Raw genomic sequence first — 19,228 nt, 5'->3', positions numbered from 1 at the left:
TGCCAAGCCAGCTGCCTTCCTTTGTCCAGGTTCTAACTAGGTTGTGTATAAGAAAGATCTGAGCTAGTTGTGGGAACTCTTCTATTCAAGAGAGACAAAGCCTGGATAAAGGAGACTTGCAAGAATCATCTTCCTGCCCACTCAGCAACTACTAATCAGATGGAGGCAGCTATTACACAAAACAGCTAAAATGGAGCAACAAAGTAGGGAACAGGACCACTGCCTGTGTTGGTGCAGATGAAGTGACATAGGGACAGGGCCAAAATTTGTCAGATAAACCTTACAAACTGGTTATTACTGTACTAGAGCTGAAGCAATGCATCCTAAGGAAAGGGCATGCACCGAATACTTGGGCAGATTCTTGAGCCAGACTTGCCATTAAGAGAGTAGCTTCTTGCTTTCTGGGTCCTGTATGTGGGGACCTCTGAGGAAAGTTTTACCTCAGCAGTGGGCAGCCTGTGGACCAAGGGCCACAAGAGTTGTGTGTAGTCCACAAGATATTTTGTTTACCATTGCCCATGCACAGGGTTGCCAGATTCTACTTGTTTTGTCCATGGATTTTTTTTCTTCCCTACTAATATTACAAAAGTGACACACAAAGTGAGGTGCATGCTGGTTACACATATGAGAACAATTTGCTCCCTCTGCATCTAACTGAAGTGCTGCTACAGTTCAAACAGCATACTCCCTTCCCCCTCAAATTCTAGGTATGCAAGTGCAGTTAGCAAAACTACCCTGGCCCAAGGAGACTGCCTTGGTTATGAACATCCTGCAACCCCCCCGAGATGGAGGACCCCTGACTACCTTAAATTGCCCTTCAGTGGTCTAGCTTATCTTTAAAAATTAAATTTCTGCAGCTCAAGTCAGAGCCTAGTTGTATTAGAAATGTATTGATGAGAAAGACACTATATTGAATTCAAATAGCTCAGTGGTCCCTCTACCTCTAGTTAGGGACTGAAAATCTTATCCCCTTCATCCTACCTCCACAAAACACTAAGGCTGTGGCTACGCTAGCCCCTGCCTTTCAAAATGGGGATGCTAATGAGGCGCTGCCATGAATATGCAGTGCCTCATTAGCATAATGGCAGCCATGTGTGTTTACAAAGTGCCACTTTCGAAATACAACGCTAGTGTAGACAGGTGCCTTTTGAAAGGACCCCTCTGGATTTCAAAACCCCTTCTTGCCAAAACCAAATGGAAAGAAGGGGCTTTCAGAGTCCCGTGGTCCTTTCGAAAGGCTCCTGTCTACACAAGCAGTGGCATGTGTTTCAAAAGCAGCACTTTCTAAGCACACATGGCTGCCATTACACTAATAAGGCACTGCATATTCATGGCAGTGCCTCATTAGCATATGCTGAAGTGACTCATTAGCATCCCCCTTTCAAAAGGTGGAAGCTAGCATAGGAGTGTAGTTTATGTTTACACTTGCATTTCTCTTTCAAAAGAGGAATGCAAATGAAAAACTGAAAATACAAATGAGGCAGATTTACATATAATGCTTCAGTTGCATAATCTATTTTCAGAAGAGATTCTTTCTAAAGAAAAAAACAGCATAGAAGGGGCTCTTTCGAAAATAAACTCCATCTTCCAAAGAACGCTTCTTCACATTGTTTCAGGAAGAGGGGTTCTTTTGAAGATTGGGTTTGTTTAAAAAAAAAAAAAAAAAAGACACCAATCTACACTGCTTTTTCTCTTTCAAAAGAATCTCTTCTGAAAAGATTATGCAAATGAATCAGGAGATATGTAATTCAGTGCTTCATTTGCATTTCCCTCACTTGCATTCGTCTTTCAAAAGAGGAATGCAAGTGTAGACATAGCTTAAAATATTTGAGGTAAACTTAACTCGCAAGACTTTATATGGAAGCCAGAAACTTGTTTTCCTTCAGCTGGTCTCCTTTAACCAAAAGCCCTGCCTTCCCTACTAACACTGGATTTTAGGAAACATTACCTTCCCCCAATCCCACAGTATTATAACTTTAGAGTTCACTTCAGGAATACCATATGGATGTGATTGCAACAGGTACACAAAAGCCCTGTTAACTTTAGGGTAAGCCCATAATACAGGAGAGTCATAGCAGCTCTGCTTCTTTTTTGTAAGCAAGGGAAGAAGGTACACAAGAGGCAGAAGCAGGGCACCATCACCTCTGTATAGAACCAGCCTCTTGTGACCCAGTGGATCGGTGCACAACCCCTTGCAGCCAGTGGAGTAGTAGATTAATGGCTGGAACTTCAGTGTGGCCAGTCTCCAGTAGTGAGAGGATTCCGTCCACTCCAAATTAAGACCTTTTACCATAGCTGTATTTGAGATGAACTAAGCCTTTAACCTAAATGTTTGTCTTCTTTAAAAAAAAAAAAAAACAAAAAAAAAACACCCAATGTCATCCAAGAACTAACCTAAATTACTTTAAAGAAGTAGTCTTGTATTTAATTTGGATTTATAACAAAGTATCTGTGAAAGTAAGCAGGAAGACATTCAGCATTGTTTAGCAGTGGTCTAGTTTTTACTGTTAATGTACCTAGATTAACACTTAGTATAAAAATATATTAATAGCAAGTTATATATACACACACATACACACAGTATTTGGAAAGTTACACATTTGTTTACTTCTGTGCAAATAATGACTAGATTAAAATATCTTCCTAAATAATAGCATTTTTTTCAAAATTCCAGCCTCTACTAGCCAATCTATTTCACAAGGTTAAGTTGCAACTAGCAACTAGCAATTAGCATTAGCGCTAATTAAATACTACCTGCTCAACTTCTAAAACCCATGAGGTAGAGAGTTTGCCTCAGTAAAGGCAGCAGGAACTGACCCTACATTTTGAAGGCCAAACTTACTGTAGCACCATTCTGGCAGTTTAACTGCAAAAAACTAAATTATCTCTGATTTGAAAGACTAACAATTGCTTCCTTTTTTTTTTTTTTTAATATGATCCCCTTGTGAAAAGGAGGAAAGCCCTTGCTCTCAAAGGAGTGTGACTTTCCATGAGCCAAATCCTCCTTGAATACCACTTGAAAAATAAACATCCTCTAACAATAGTCTGAAGTATCAGAGAGCCAGTCTGAGGGTTACTGAGTGATGTGTTTTTAACAGAACAGTTAAATGGAACAGGTGTATCAGCATTCACTGAGCTAGCATATGAGTCAATGGTTGCTGCACTTCCATCTGACCATTACACTTTGATTATACAATTGTAAAGGGTCATGAAACAACATTTGTGCTAACATAGTAGGGCTTCGCACTTTAGGTTTTAACCAATGAAAGCCCTGCTACAAGGAGTTCATCCAATCAATACTGGGTATGGTTACTTGTGTAAGGGCTGGTTAACAAAGCACCAATGCAGACTACAGCTGTGTACATTGTGTATGAATAGGTTCACACAGACCTTGCTCTGATGCATAAGCAGTTTCCCTACGGCTATCTGAAAGTATTACATTAAAGTACACTAGGGCAAAAGATTACTCATTACAGCGTACACAAAGAAAGCCCAACTTCTTTCCAAACATGGAGAGTCTAAACTCTGCCTCTACTATTTACATGGAACTCAGAAATTGCTAAAAATATCCAAAAATGGAACACCTCTCCACCCACAAAAAAAAGCCACACACACAGGCACTCTATTGAGGCACCTTTCTTAGTTTAATGGCTAACTAAGTCTTCCTCTGGAAGCACATGGCATCAGCACATCCCAAACTGGAATGAATCCTGCAAGGCTCAGCAGTACAGGGTAGGACTAACAATATCCTTAGATCTATATTATTACATTGGGAAGTTGTGTTTCGGACATGTAATCCTATTCTTGATGTAAGGATTTGGTAATCCTGTTACCTACCCCACAGAACAGGGCAGATGTCACGATACTGTTATAAAGCGCACTTTCCACTGATAAGGCAAAGCCTTTTCTGAGACAGGCCTGGAAAGGATGGCACAAAAAGCTGTTACAGCTGAATACAGTTCTAAAAAAGCCCCAAAAATATATTGCAGCTTTAAGATTTTAGCTGCATTGTTCAAAGATAGGTAGAAAAAGGGTTCCACAGCTCCATCAACACTGGTCCTTGGGGCGGGGGGGGCGGGGGGAAATTCACCCCTCCTTTGGCTGGTTTCACTCGTTGTCCATATTAACTGACAAGCTTGAATCGTGCTCCTCCAAACTTCCCCAGGTAGGTCTGTCGATTTACAGCCCGGTGTCTCTGTAGGGGCCGCATGCTCAGGAGAGACAGCGCCCCGCCAAGCTTCCAGCTGCCTCCCTCCCCGCAGAGCAACCAGTGCACAGGAGGAACTTTCCTTCAACAGGCCCAGGACAGCCGCGGGAGGGAGAACCGCAGCGGCTGTCCCCGAGCCCGAGGCCCGACGCTCAGGAAGGCTGTAGCCCAGCCACAGAGCCGGGATCGGCCTCACGGACAGCAGCGGGGATGCATCATTCCTTTCTTCCTTCCCGGGCCGCTCCGCGCTCCTCGCCCCCAGGCCAGCCCTTACACGGGCAGCGCTTTGGAGACGCGACGGCGCACGACGCCGGCCAGGAGGCCGCCGAGGTAGCGCAGGCCGGCGGAGCCCCCGGGCAGCACGGCGAGCAGGCAGGCGGCGGCGGCGGCCAGCTGGGCAGCGGCCCCGAGCGCGGTGAGCAGCGTGCTGCGCAGGCCGAGCGCTGCGTACAGGGTGCCGCCCAGCGCGCCCAGGTAGAGCAGCGAGCCGCGGCTGGGCTCCCGCAGGAAGCGGCTGGGCCCCCGCAGGAGGCCAGCGGCGCCCAGCGCGAAGACCGAGCCCAGCGACCAGAGCAGCGCGAACTTGCGGGCGCGGAGCAGCAGCAGCGGCGCGTAGAGCGCGGCCAGGCCGAAGCAGAGCGCGGCCAGCGCCAGGCACAGCCCGCTCCCCGCCAGCCGCTGCCAGCGCGACAGTCCCGGCAGCCAGGGGTCCGGCTCGCCCGCCCAGGGCCACGAGCCGGCAGCCGGGGAAGAGCGGCCCGCGAAGAAAGGGCTCAGGCGGCCCAGCCACGTCTCGCCGCCGGTCGCAGCCTCCTCCGGCAGCGAGGAGCTGGGGGGCGCCGCCCCGGGGCCGCTTCCGCCGCCAGCCTTAGACTGAGCCAGGTACTCCTGAAGCTGCCGGTTCAGCTCCGCCATGTTGGCGCGAGACCCGGATGCGAACGCGGACGCCTGAAGGGCTCCTGGCAGCGCGGCCACATCCGGGCTCCTGGCAACGTGGTCACGTGACCGCTACGGTCACGTCATTCCCCCGCCGCGTGAGAGCTTCTCGCAGACCGAGCCCGTCGGAGGTGTGTACTGGACGTATTTGTGGAACCCCCTGGAATTAAATGCGGGCTCTTTAAGGGTGTGGGAGTTCCCTTCCTCCCATTTAGGTACAGCATTAGACTCCTCGTCTATATTTTTTGCAGAGCAAAGACGGTCTTTAATCTATAAAGAGGAAAGTTTCCTAAAAACCACACTCACAATCCTAGTTCTTGTCATCGCAGCCAACTTTCCTCTGGCCTCCAGTCACTCCAGATCTGCTCATGTTGGAAACAAGTGTGCAGCAAGCGGCTGAATCAAAAGTAACTATCTGAATGGAGAGCTGTACAATTCTGCATTTCCAAAATTTTAGTTTGCTTTATTATTTAGGTTTTTCATTAATAGTATCCTCAAAATGTTGACATTTTAATGAACAAATAAAAGCCATAGTCACTGTGCTGTGTTTTTTAAAACCTACCTTTAGAAGCACTGTAGTGATAAAACAGAGGCTGAGAAAGAAAGACAAATATAAATCCAGTGATGTATCTTGTGTCAGGGCAAATAGAGGGGTTGCCGTCACATCTTTATAACTCCATGTAGAGGCCATAAGGTTCAGTTTCCCCTCACTGAGGGCCACTCCAGACTCTGGCACCTAATCTTCCCATCCCAACTCAGGCAAGGAAAAGTAGGGAAAATTCACTGTACGGAATACCAGATAAGGTAAAATGCCTTTTTTAAATCTGTGCTGACAGGAGCTTAGAACCTTCCTAGCTCCTGTTGTTTGGGCCAGTTTAACTATGAGCAACTGAGGTTTCTCAATTGGAGGAGCCTCCAGCAGCAAAGTAAAGACTTTTCTAAGAGAAGCAGAAATACAGACTGCAGGATAGGAGCCGTGGAAAGTCATCCACAGAGGTTGGTGGCTGGGAACAGATAGCTCCAGTGACTTTTCAAATAGCCACAGGCACATTCAACTGACATTCTGCTTCTGCTGAGTCCCAAATTAAAGCAATCCTTGGTGGAGTGTCCACCTTAAATGTGCATTCTGTTGACATACTATCAACAGAACTTTGCACTTTTGTTGACAGCCTTCTAGCTCTCCCCCATGAGGCAGAACACACTTCTCAACAGAATATGCCGACAAAAAAGCCATCTGCCATCCCTCCTCTCTGTAGACTACTAAGACCAGTGTTGACAAACAGGGCTTCTGGGTCACGAGGCAGCCCTGTCTGCTGTGCTTCTTGTTGGCCATTCAGTTGAAAGAGCAGCCGAGTAATCTGCTTTCATGTGTGGCCACGATCTGTTGACAGAAGTTTTGTTGAAAGATATCTTCTGACAGTAACTTCTGTGGACAGATTGCTGTAGTGTAGACATAGCCTTCCTGATCATCCCATACTAATGTCAGTAAAATGCCTTCCCTTCCCGCTCCCGATGATCCACCACTGCTCGTATAACCATAGAAATCATATTTTCTGTGGCAAGGTGGTTTGGTGCTAAAATAGGGATGCATGTCCCATCTGTCACCTCACTGTGGTTTGGGATCCCCATGGCTGCAAACCATCTACTATGTTCTACACATTGCCCAGCGTCATAGGCCTTCATAGCAAGATGTGATTAATGGACCCCCACTCTTGCATCACAACCACCATCACATGGACTTTGCCCAACTCCAAAGACATTCCTCACTGATCAGTAGAAATCTAGCATTGCAAGTTTCCATAGAGGAATTGATACTCACTTATCCACTGTTAGTGCAGCACTCATTTTCGTGTCACTGCACTGGAGGGCTTGGACAAGCTCGGCACATGCATCCATGAATGTGGCCTTGTGCACCTAAAAATTCTGCTCCCACTGTTCATGATCCCATACCTACATCATGATGTGGTACCACCGTCAGAGCTTGTTTCTTGAGTCCAGAATCAGTGCTCCACCATCTCAAGCTGCTCCGTGACTGCTGATAACTTTGAATGGTTTCTTTTTATGTCCCACAGCAATGTAGTCTCCAAGGAACTGTCATGTTCCCTGTGGGTTCTCAGATGGCTCTTCAAAAATACTGCAGGATATGGTGTCCCATGCTTGCAATGCTCATCACAATAGCGCAGAGCTATGTAGGATCCATGTTTCGGACATAATAGTGGACAGCAAGGAGTGAAGCAGAGGTTTGCAGGTATTTGGAAAAGAGGGGCAAAACACAGAATGAAGTGGAAATTATGGGATGGAGAACATTGCATTATGGGATGTTGAATTAATCATTTTGGCCCTATGTGGCATAAAAAATCTTCCAAAAAGTATGATGCAGTAGAGGGTGAGTCGCACAATTAAATAAGTACCCACGATGCACTGTTCTTTGCATTGATGCAGGTACTGCTAGTGAGGATGCACACTGCTGGCACAAGGAGCATAGTGTGGACACACCAAAGTGATTTATTTAGAGTAGGAGCTGTACTCCCAAAATGGGACAGGATCTCCTGGCTCACCACCCTCTGCATTCCCCCACAGGTGGGCCACCACCCCTTGCAGCCCAGCTCAGTCCCTGACTCTGCCCTCAGGGTCACTCCAAAGTAGCTGCATTGATGCACCTGTATAAATGTAGCATGAGCGGCTGGAAGAGGAGCAGGTATGTTTTCCTGCCTGCTGGAGTGTGTGTGTGTGTGTGTGTGGCGGGGGGGGGGTGCATTGGGAGCAGCACCAATGGCTGGGCAGGTAGGACCCAGGCAGGGCAGCACTACGCACCCCTGAGGAACCGCATTTGGCCTAGAAGAGTCCTCAGTCTCTTTATCTGTGGATCTGATTTCCGTACCTTCCCTCTGAACTCTGCCATCCCTCCTCTCAGGGGTCTGCTAAGATCAGTGTTGCCAATTTACTAGTTTTCCAACTCTCCCTGTAATTTCAAACAGTCCCTCTAATTTCAGTTCCTGGAGAATACACTCGACAGTCATATACACTCAGAGCCGTCCTTACGACTTCTGGTGACCGGGGCAGCCTGAGCCCCTGCACCCCCAACCCCAGCTGTATCTCCGCAGGAAAGGGGGGTTGTGCTCACAGCTGTGGAGGCAGGAACAGTGGACGGAGGCTGGTGGGGAAACAGATGGAAGGAGAGCGGTGCAACCCCCCCTCCCCAGTGCTGTGAACCAGGGGGTTGGGGCTCTAAGGCTAGGCAGCAGAGCAGGGAGACAGAGCTGGGTGGTGGAGTGGGGCGGCCAGAGGCCAAGGAATGCTGCTGGGGGTGGGAGATGGAACAGGGGTGGAGGGTCTGGGAGCTGGGAAAGCAGCCTGGGAGTTGGGGCCAGGGCTGCTGGGGCAGGGAGGTCGGGGAGGGGCCGGAGGACTGGAGCACTTGGGTCAAGAGGCAGAGCAGGGGGAGGGCAAGGAAGTGAGGGTGCTTGTGTAGGCCAGTGCTAGGCATATGCAGCATAGGGCACTAAATCTGGGGTACAGTTGCATCCTCTGCATATGCTTGAGGACTACCCTGCATACCCCTATCCAAAGTGAGTGTACCACACTCTCAACTCTCCATCCCCCATTCCTCACACAGGTAGAGTCTCAAAGTCAGGAGACTTGCAAGTTAAACTTGCAGCCTTGGAGGGGAGCCCCTGTCAGCACAGCAATGCCCTCTGTGCAGGGTCAGTTGACTTTAGAAAACCTGTTCCTTCCTGGAGGAGAGAACTGGATTATGGCAGCTGGTGGACTCCCCTTATTCTCCAGGTTTTGGGTTCTGGAAAGGCAAAACTCCCTCGCCTGCTAGCCTCCGGAGTGCTAGGTTCTCAGCCCCTGCTGTGCATGTGGCAGATCCCAAGAAGTGGCCCTAAGTGGAGATAATGGGCATAGAGCAGAGTTTGGAAACTGACTTTGTGTTTAGCACCTTGGCTGCATGTGGAAAGCCCCCCAGAGATGTGGCCCATATTTCCCTGGACAGGTAGCGGTCCTCAGGCCTGCATGGAATTGGATCTGGGAGACAATGTTCCCACACAGGCTAGTGAGAGAAGCCTCCTTGCTGGGGAGGGTATGTGAGCAGTTTGATCCCTGGAGCTGGCTCTGGATTTGTGTTTGTGTCCCAGTTTCTTTCCTCAAGGGAAGGGGTGGGGTGGGGATTGATGCTTCTTCCCTGCAGGGGAGGGGCTGATTCTCAGCATTGGCTGAAGGTGTATCTTCACTCTTCCCCTTCAGGGAGGGGTTGATCCCTGTGGGTGGGTTGGTTCCTGAAGGGTGTCGCCCCTAGGGGAAAGGTAGGCTGGCTCCTGGGGGGGTGGCCTGATTCCTGGGGTGCCTCCCAAAGGGGGCAGGGTGGTTAACTCACCGGTGGAGGGTAGGCTGGTTCCTGCAGGGTATCTCCTGGGGGAGGTGGTGAGCTGGATCCAGGGGGGGTGTCTCCCCCGGGGGAAAGGGTAGGCTGGCTCCTGGAGTGGCTCCCCAAGGGGGAGGGCTGGTTCCTGGGGGGTGTCTTCCCAGGGGCTGGCCTGGTTCCTGGATTGGTGATCACTGGGGGAGAGCCAGTTCCCAGGGGTGTCTCCTCTGGGCTGGGCTGATTCCTGGGGTAGTGATCACTGGGGGAGGGCCAGTTCCCCAGGGGAGGGCCGATTCCCCGGGGGCTGGGCTGGTTCCTGGGGGGTGATCACTGGGGGAAGGCTGGTTCCCTGGGGCTGGGCTGGTTCTTGGGGTGGTGATCACTGGGGGAGGGCCAGTTCCCGGGGGCTGGGCTGGCTCCTGGGTGGTGATCACTGGGGGAGGGCCGGCTCCTGGGGGGTGATCACTAGGGGAGGGCTGGTTCCCCGGGGCTGGGCTGGTTCCTGGGGGGTGATCACTGGGGGAGGGCCGGTTCCCCGGGGCTGGGCTGGCTCCTGGGGGGTGATCACTGGGGGAGGGCCGGTTCCCCGGGGCTGGGCTGGCTCCTGGGGGGTGATCACTGGGGGAGGGCCGGTTCCCTGGGAGCTGGGCTGGTTCCTGGGGGGTGATCACTGGGGGAGGGCCGGTTCCCCGGGGCTGGGCTGGTTCCGGGGGGGTGATCACTGGGGGAGGGCCGGTTCCCCGGGGCTGGGCTGGCTCCTGGGTGGTGATCACTGGGGGAGGGCCGGTTCCCCGGGGGCTGGGCTGGCTCCTGGGGGGTGATCACTGGGGGAGGGCCGGTTCCCTGGGGGGTGGGCTGGTTCTTGGGGTGGTGATCACTGGGGGAGGGCCGGTTCCCTGGGGGCTGGGCTGGTTCCTGGGGGGTGATCACTGGGGGAGGGCCGGTTCCCGGGTGTCTCCCCCCAGGGGCTGGGCTGGCTGCTGGGGGGTGATCACTGGGGGAGGGCCAGTTCCCTGGGGGCTGGGCTGGTTCCTGGGGGGTGATCACTGGGGGAGGGCCGGTTCCCTGGGGGCTGGGCTGGTTCCTGGGGGGTGATCACTGGCGGGAGGGCCGGTTCCCGGGTGTGTCTCCCCAGAGGCTGGGCTGGTTCCTGGGGGTCCCTCCCCTTCTCATGGCGGAGGCGGGTCCGGCCCCTGCCGTCTCCTCATTCCTCGCTTCATTCCCTTTCTAGGCAATGTCTGTGCGGGGCGGCGGGGGCTGCCCGGAGCTAGCGGGGCGGCTCCCGCCCACGGGGGGGCTGCCCGAGGGGCAGAGGGAGGCGGAGCGGGGCGGGGCGCGATTTCTCCGGGGCCGGCCGCCGGCTCTCGCTCATTCTCCGGCCCGGGGGAGAGCCAGGCGCTGGGACCCGCCCGAGTCCCGGCGAGCGCGGCCGGGCCAGGAGCCACCATGACGGGCAGGTAACGGCGAGCGGGGCTGGGGCTCTGCGGCCGGGCCGGGCCGGGCCTCCGTGAGGTTCCGGCTCCTCGCCCCGCCCCCAGCCTCACTCCGGAGTAGGTGCACCGAAGCGCCCGTGTAAACGCGGCGCGGGGAAGGGGACCCTGCGCCCCCCTCAGGGGTCGTCCAGCGCCTGCCTGGTCCGGCTGGAGCACGGGCAGGGCCGGGGCGAGCCGAGGCCCGGGCGGGACTCGGCCACTGGCGGAGCGTTTCCCGCCCCGCGGCTAGAGGGTGACTGGCGGCGGCGTAGGGCCCGGGGCGGGAGGATCTCCGCCTTTTCTACCGCCCGTGCGGCCCCTGCTCTTACCCAACGCAGGGCGTCCCTCTGCCGGCCTCCGAGCTGGAGCATCCCGGGCTGCGCTCTCCGCTGCCTGCCCACGTCGGGAGCCGCCTCGGCGGGGTCGCGTGGCCCTGTCAGCCCGTCGCCCCCCCGAAGAGCAGGCAGCCCTCCGGCGCCGGGGGGGCGCACAGTGTTATTTGCTGGGTGCTGCGCTTTCCCGGGCCGGAGCCACTTCGTTGATCCGCAGCTCGGATCGGAGCGGGGGGGGCCACCCAAGCGCCTGCCTAGTCAGTCACATGGCTCGTCGTGGAGAACAACAGGAAGTCCTGTGGCACCTTATAGACTATCAGATATTTTGGAGCATAAACTTTCGTGGGCAAAGACCCGCTTCGTCAGCTGCATGAGTGGGGGGGCGGTTTCAGAGGGGAATTTAAAGAGTGGGGTCCCAGTAAGAGGGAGGGCCGGAGCTGACCGGGTCTATTCAGCAAGGTGGGAATGGCCCAGTATCAACAGTAGGTATCAAAAGAGTTTAAAACAAGCCCGATCAGCCAGGGGGATGTGAGCCTTTGTCAGAGTCTAATGGGGAGATGTTAGCACCCTCGGGGGACGGCTTGGTTTTTTGTTTGGCTCAGTGGCCTCATTGCAGATCTCTGCTAGTGTGCGATGAGACCCAGCCTCCCCCTCAGGTCTAAGTTTCTGGGAGGGTTCATAGCGGATTATGTAGCCTGCTTTCCGCGCTCACTTCAGAGGAGTGTTATGAGGATTAACTGATGGGCCTAAAATGTTCTGCGGGGGAAAAGCATTCAGTAGGAAAGGAAGCTTTTTAAAAATGTGCAGTTTGGGAATTCTCTCCTCCTGGATCCTGGCACCCTTGGCTCTACTGTACTGCAGCCGTTTTTAAGTGTCACTTTTCTTTTCACACCTAAGAGCAATTAGGAACATCTGGAAATTTTGTCTGTAGGAACAGAGCACAGAGAAAGCCAGGGTATAAATTTACACTGTGCCTTCTGTGACTTCTGCAGTACCTAGCCATTGTGGTGGTATTGGAAAGGATAATATCTCCAGTAATTACTATATGGTCAGGTCTAAAATGTGGGTATAGTTTGTACAGTGGATGACACACTGATGTGGATAAGCGGGTGAATTTGGTGGGAGTATTTAAACTATGAACCAAGCTGATTGTCTCAGATAGTTACTGTATGTGGTAATGTGTCACGTGATCTGCTCCCCGCATGAGGCGAGGGTCATTCAAGCTTAGGGCCAAAGAAAATAATCTTGGGCTATTGTGGGGGGTGTGGAAACTACTATGTGGGGTTTCTTCTTTGGGTTACCTTGGAAAATCTCCCATTCCAGGTGGCCTACCCCATCCAATCCAGATTACCAAATCCAGCAACTACAGTAATAAAGGAATTAAACCCTTTTGTGGCAGTCTCTTGTGCATAATCAGAGCCCTGCCTTTTAAGGCATCAGCCTTGTTTTTAGTGCCACACGGTGACATAGAACATGAGGCTTTGTGGAACATTCCAGAGCACACGAACCACTGTAATGTGTGCTGCAAATCCCTAAAATAAAGTCGGATTTTTAACTCTTCCCCTCCCAAAGACCCTTTAACTGGCCAGTTTCTCATATGGAGTTGATCTTGGAGTGAATTTCCCAATAATGAAGTGAGCAGACATTGAAAAAAAATTAACCTGGAAAACTTGTCAGATATGGAAATTTATAATTTCATGGCTTCCATGGTTTCCTATGCCAATGAACAGTGTCTCATTCTCTTGTGGGAATTATCAGAGACAAGTATGTATTATGATTCTGCATTAATTGTTCTTTTTACTCAGTAAATCCTTAAAGGATTTAATCCTGCAGTGTGCTCAGCACTCTGGCTCCAGGCCATGTGCTTAACATTAATGCTGTGAGAAGTCAGTATGTCAGCTATCTTCTTGCATTATTGAGCGCTGGGTGAGCACCCTGCCTTGTAGGATTGGGCACTTAAGTTCTATTGAAAGACTTCCAACCTCGAGCAAACAACTGCACAGCCTCTGCTCTAGACTAGTGGTTTTCAGATTTACTTGATTGCACCCTGCTTTTCTTTGTGTCCGGGGTGACTGGTGAGGAATGGGGGCAGAGGTGAGTGTGTGCAGGTGAGTGGCTGACCCCTGTTTAAGGTGCCAGTGTTAAGGGTGGCACGTGGCCCCTTGACATTCCACACACCAAGTATTGTTAGTGTCTGTATGTATAGCGATTTCCTCTCTCCGACCTGTCGGTGCCCAACCAGCAGCTGCTACTCTCTGGCCCCCAGCTCTGAAGGGAGGGTGAAGCAGGTGCCCAGCTCTGAAGGTAGTGCTGCCACCAGCAGTAATGCAGAGGCCAGGGTGGTATGGGGTGGCAGTGTCCCCCTACTTCTCCTCTGCTACTGATGGCAGCTCTGCCTTCAGAGCTCAGGCTGAGTGTGCACAGTAAGTATTTTTGTTTTTGTTTTTTACCCCAAAGCTTCTCTCATTCCCCCAGAATTCACTCCATGCTCTGTCCTCAGATTGAAAACCTCTGCACTACATGACATGGCTAATGAAGACAAGTGTTGTGTGACATTTCTGGAAAGGTAGTCTCTTTGTAACCTGTTAGTACTGTGTAGCCCAGCCTTTTTTCAGTTTGGGAGCTGTAGCATTTCTCATATTGTAGAACAAGATGAGCTATTCCTAAATTTGAGTTTCTGTGTAGTACTGATGATTGTGGACACAACTGGAGCCAAGAAAATACGGTAAGTGGCTTTTGGATTAGATATTGGATGAAATTGGGTCCAGTTAGAAACTGGAGAAACCTATTTGCTTGATAGTTCAGTTTGTTTGAAGCAACGCAAAATCTCCTATTTAAAACTTGTGAAGCACTTTGGGAACCTCGGGAGGAATGCATTATGTACTTATCGAGTATACTGAAATATATATTGAGCAACTTCTGAAAAGGCTAACACAAGCAAAGAATACCATTTGCCTGATGAAAGTTGTCTTTAAAGGGACACCATATACAAGAACTCTAATGTTTCCATATGGTTTTGGGTACTGTACTGGGTACTTTATTCCCCTACAATTTTTATGTTTTCTCAGTTGCTTTGCCCTCTTTAATTTTTTTCCTGCCTTGATGCTGTGTGAAATAGAAACAGTGAAACACTCCAACAAAAAGAGAAATAGTGAAACTGACAATAAACAACCTGCTGTCAAATGCACAAAGTAAACAGTCTGGAAAATAGATTTGTCTCTTGTTTGTAGCACTGTGGCTTTGGGTTAGAAAATATACAAATAAAAATACTTGTTTTCTATTAAAAGGTAGCTTTTGTCATGGCAACTGCATCAATACAGTAAAAGGACACACTTTTTTCAACCGCAGGCAAGGTCAAAGGAAAGGTCTGTAGTGCATACTTCAGTGATATTACTGTAACAAGTATTAGCAAATTATCTTTGCCATCATTTTACTTTGGATACTCCTCTGTACTCCTTGCAGTCTACACAAAGAAGAGCAATTGTATTAACAGATTCTCCCTAATTCAGTTAAACTGAGTAGCAGGCAGTATGTTATTTTCTGTGAAAGTATTTCACTAGGCGAGCATCTGTCCCCAGGCTTGTTAATTAACAAGGAATGAGAGCTGTTACTGGGCATGTGATTCTTTTAAGACATAATTGCAAGTAAAATGGGATAGGGAAGATGGACTATGTGTGTCAGGGCTTATTTACACTTACAGAGCTGCAGCAAGGCAGCAGTGCTCTTGTAGCACTCAGTGAAAATATTACCTATGCAGCAATGTTCCAGTTAATTTCTTCCCATTCATATGTGGGATGCATTTTGTTGTGTGCACCAAGGCATGCGTGGATCTGCACCACCCGTAGAAACAAGTGTGGGTGGCTGTGGGTGCTCTGCTAATCAGCTGGGAGGCATTTGAATCTCTCCTGGGTGGGCTCCCAAGCACTCAGCTTACAGGGAACACTGCTACACAGGTGGAAGCATTGCTCCCATTGGTGTAGGAAGCCCTCATGTTGAGAGAGAGAGTGAGAGTGAGTGAGTGTGTGTGTGTGTGTAAAACTACATTCCTCAGGGCTATGGATTTTTTTTTTCAAATCCCAAGTGACAGCTTTGCAAACCTAAGTTGGTTGTGCAGAGCCAGCCTTACTTACTGGAAGAATTGTAACTTGTCTGTCTGAATTGTGACCCTGCACTCTTCATGTTCTGGGTTGATAAAATGTCTTTTTAATTTAATTTAATCTTACTTTTATCTTTCTATGTAACTGTGCCCTTGAAAGCTCTCTGAGTCCATTTTAACTCACTGGAAAGTCCTTAGAGATTTAGCAAACAGTCATTGAGCTGCTTCTCTTGGGAGCTACTCCTCTGTGCCCAAGAGCAATGTTGCAGTCTTGTCTTTACTTTAATAGTAAGGTTTTGGCACCAGTACTCTTTCCTGAAGGTGACTTGCAGATGTGAGGGTTGGGGAGAATTTGTCTGGAGCCCTTTTAGCCTGTGATGTATAAAGAGAGCCCAAACCTCCACCACCATTTGTTTTTTCGATTAGAGGTTCAGTTTCTATCTAGTGTGAAAGAATTGGGCAGATCAGCCATCAACAGACTCACAAATAGGAGGGTGACGTGAAGGTGTCCTACTGTGAAGGACTCTGATGACCGGCATGCCAGTGACCTGGTGATGTTACAAAAGCAGTTTGAAAGCTAAGCATTTGAGAGGGTAAGGGACTTCTAGTCAGACTTCTAAAACAGGAAGTTAGTTTTAAAGTTAAACAGGCTTTAATATTTTGAAAAAATAACACACTTGTTAATTATTTGACATTTTTACCCCCCAATTAAAGGTAGGGGGGTGCCGTAACCATGTATATCGTCTAACATGCTGCTAGGAGAGCTTTCAGCAATACCAGGGAAGAGCAGAACTTGCACACCTAACACTTGTGAAATTAAAAACCAAACAGGAAACTCAATTTGGAAAATAAAAAAAATTGAAAAAAAGTCCTCATTATTCACTAGGGAGAAGTAAAATCATATAAAAAAGCACAAGTGCACTTTACCCATCACCTTTATATACTAACAAACTGAAACACTTGAAAGGAAGGAGAAACTGAAGGTGAGGATGCTGCTACTTTCTCTTCTTGAAACTATGATTTTCTTCATCTCTGGCTGTTTTCTTCAAGTCTAGTATAAACTACTTCCCTCATCAGTGTTCACGTCAGAAGCAACCACAGTTGACTACTCTTGGTTAAATGGTTATGCAAATCAGTCCTTCCATTCCTTTCCTTATATTATTTTGAGACTTTGCCAGAGTGCAGATATATGTAATAACTCATTACTGCCTTGAAAAGCCCCTGTTTTTTCCCTGCATAATTTATTGTAAAATAAATAACAATAGTTTATAATGGCTTTTGAATTGATTTTCTTGGACTGTGCTGCTTCTGATGGGATGATATTCTGGCCTGGATGTGCCTGTCATCCTCTACGGCTGCGCCATGCCTTTAAGGAATCGACTTTTAAAGTCTCAGAATTGTTTTGTCTTTTTCGTTTAGACCCATTTGTGTAATGTGATCCTCTCTTCCTTTAAGGGGTGGGAGGCAGGAATGGTGTAAAGGGTGGGCGTCTGGCTGAAACCCTGCACAGTTCCCAGCAGAGTGAGCGCTCTGGAGGCTGGAATGCAAAGTATGTTCCTCTTCTCAACTTCCTGGTCTTGCACAGCTTGCGCCTTTTGCAGTCTGGAATGTATCTGGGGAACAAGAATCTTCATGCTTTCACTATCGGGGGTGTGCTTTATCCACCTGGACTGAAGGGTTCTGCTGATTTCAACGTCCCACATCATATTGTATGATTCATCATCTTGCAGGGGACCCACTTAGATTAGTCAGGATCTGATAATAGTCTACAGTAAAGGACTGAGTTCTTTCCTCGGAGATCACTGTCGTCTTTTGCATTTCTACTGTTGCTCTTTTCTGGTTTGATTGAGGAGCTTTATTTGTTTAAGTGGATGATTTACTTGAAGAATGAGATCTTTAAATAGATCTCTTGGGGAATGGAGCATGTATAGTGTGCAAAAATCTGACACAGAATTAATCTCTGGTGCTGCTTCTACCCACTGGCTTCAGTGGGATTATAACAGTGGGACGAAAGAGAGAGAAAGAATCTGGTTAGAGTTGTAACGGAATGGCAGATGGTGTGTGAGAAGTAGCACTTGGGCAGGAGTCTGTGTATCCTGATTTAGCGCTTCTGAGAACTAAGTGAAACTCCCAGAAGGAAAGTGACTCACTGAAGTTTCAGTGCTTTTGTTCTCTCCAGTTGTCTTTCTGCACGCCCCTTCACAGTGGCATTGGGTGCTATGGCTGGCATGAGACTTCGGGGGCTGGCGTCCTCTAAGCTTTACCAACGCCGGCAGGATCGGCTGAGCCGCACAGGGTCTTTCCTGAAAGACGAGACACGGGCAACAGCTGGGATACCTGGGTAGGTCTCTGAGACAAAGGGAATGGGATTGCTGGAATGTTTGTTAAGACCCCCTACATGTCTTTTGAAGCGGGCTATGTCTGTAGACAAGCTCAAATTAACATATTTTATTTCTGGACCATTTATGAGGAAAAAGATTTCTCTAGCATGGAGGTTTTCAGTTTGTAACAATAACAGGAAAGCGACAGTGGTGAACCCTTCCCATTTGGAGCACCAAGCAGGATCTTCAGACCTAACAGTGCTCCTGGTGCCTCTAATAGTGAGAGCTCTCCGCACGGTGCTAGAACAAAGACCAGTGTAAAATGCTGACATCTTTTTACATTCTGAAAAGGTTTCTGCACTGTTTGATTTCAGACACATTTCTCCACACAAATTGTTAAGATTAAGAGCAAGGCATTGATTTTACATATTGTGAATAACTTTGCAGTTCTCCAGCTTTCCTAGCTGAGCTCTTTGATGTGTCATTCAAAGTGAGAGTTAATCTCCTAGGTTGCATGTTTGTAAAGAAAACGTACTAAGGGTAAATTAAAGCATTGCTTATGCTTCCACCCAGAACTTCCCTATTCTGCTGGGTAAGAACCGAGGACCTGCATGTCAGTTTTCACAGATGTTAGTGTGGTATTAGTCAAACTGACAACAATTTGGTCAATTTTATTATGACTCACCTTAAGAGAGCTCTGGGTAGCAGCAGAGGTGGCTGTTGGGGAAAAGGGCTGTAGTATGCAAGAGAGAGAGAATTCTCTCCTCCAATTGCCAGAGCTGGTTCAACACTTCAAATTCATCAGACACTTACTAGGCAGGGAAGGATAAAATGTAGCATCTGTAGAGTCCAGTGACAGCACCATGCTTGTCTTCTCAATACTTTCTGTTTCCCAGCTGTTCATTGGTGGCCTGGCTTCTTGGACAGCTGGGTCCTTTATCTTACTTTAGTCCTCCCTTTTAGCCCTCTGGCTGTTAAATATCTACTGAACTTCATAAGCTTTGTATGCAAAGAGGTGGGGGTGAGGAGCGTATCAGTGGTTGGGATCAGTGTGCAAGTAAGCGGGAGAGAGAGAGAGGGTGACAGGATGAGAGGTCGGGTGTATGTGGTAGGGGTGTACAAAGCAGGAGATGGAGTGTATGAAAAAGGAGAGGGCAAAGGATGTAAAGTGTTGGTTGGGGGAGATGGTAAAACAGAAACAGACACTGAAACAGCACAGAAAAAGTACACCATGATCTAAACGAAAAAGCAGTCCAGTAGCGCTTGAAATACTAACAAAATAATTTATTAGGTGATGAGTTTTTGTGGGACAGACCCACTTCTTCAGATCATAGCCATACCAGAACCGACTCAATATTTAAGGCACAGAGAACCAAAAATAGTAGTCAAGATTGACAAATCAGAAAAATATTATCAAGGTGAGCAAATCAGAGAGTAGAGGGGGAGGCGGGGGAATCAAGAATTAGATAAAGCCAGGTATGCATACAAGCCCTTACAA

At 49.0% G+C, this 19,228-nt stretch overlaps 2 protein-coding genes across 4 annotated transcripts in view; one reads left to right on the top strand and one right to left on the bottom strand.

Annotated features, from left to right (window-relative positions):
• Positions 1–2,405: 2,405 nt before the first annotated feature.
• Positions 2,406–5,738, bottom strand: SFT2D3 (SFT2 domain containing 3). Its single transcript, XM_075004566.1, has one exon. The coding sequence runs from the start codon at positions 5,120–5,122 to the stop codon at positions 4,478–4,480; it is 645 nt and encodes a 214-aa protein (XP_074860667.1). The 5' UTR covers positions 5,123–5,738; the 3' UTR covers positions 2,406–4,477.
• Positions 5,739–10,810: 5,072 nt separating this feature from the next.
• The window catches only part of LIMS2 (LIM zinc finger domain containing 2), a 45,474-nt gene continuing 37,056 nt past the window's right edge, over positions 10,811–19,228 (top strand). The window contains exon 1 of one of the 3 annotated variants that reach the window (XM_075004563.1): positions 10,811–10,966. In XM_075004563.1, the coding sequence (XP_074860664.1) occupies positions 10,956–10,966 (11 nt within the window). In that variant the 5' untranslated portion in view covers positions 10,811–10,955. Of the gene's footprint in view, positions 11,060–19,228 lie in introns of all 3 variants that reach the window. The other 2 variants (XM_075004564.1, XM_075004565.1) reach the window with 2 other exon arrangements.

Source organism: Carettochelys insculpta, chromosome 10 (assembly GCF_033958435.1).
Source record: "Carettochelys insculpta isolate YL-2023 chromosome 10, ASM3395843v1, whole genome shotgun sequence".
Lineage (NCBI taxonomy): Eukaryota > Metazoa > Chordata > Testudines > Carettochelyidae > Carettochelys > Carettochelys insculpta.
Note: the sequence above shows the minus strand (reverse complement) of the source record. Positions and strands in the feature narration are given on the sequence as shown.

Coding starts and splice junctions, on each gene's coding strand:
- SFT2D3 (XM_075004566.1), bottom strand. CDS start 5,122: ATGGCGGAGCTGAACCGGCAGCTTCAGGAGTACCTGGCTCAGTCTAAG.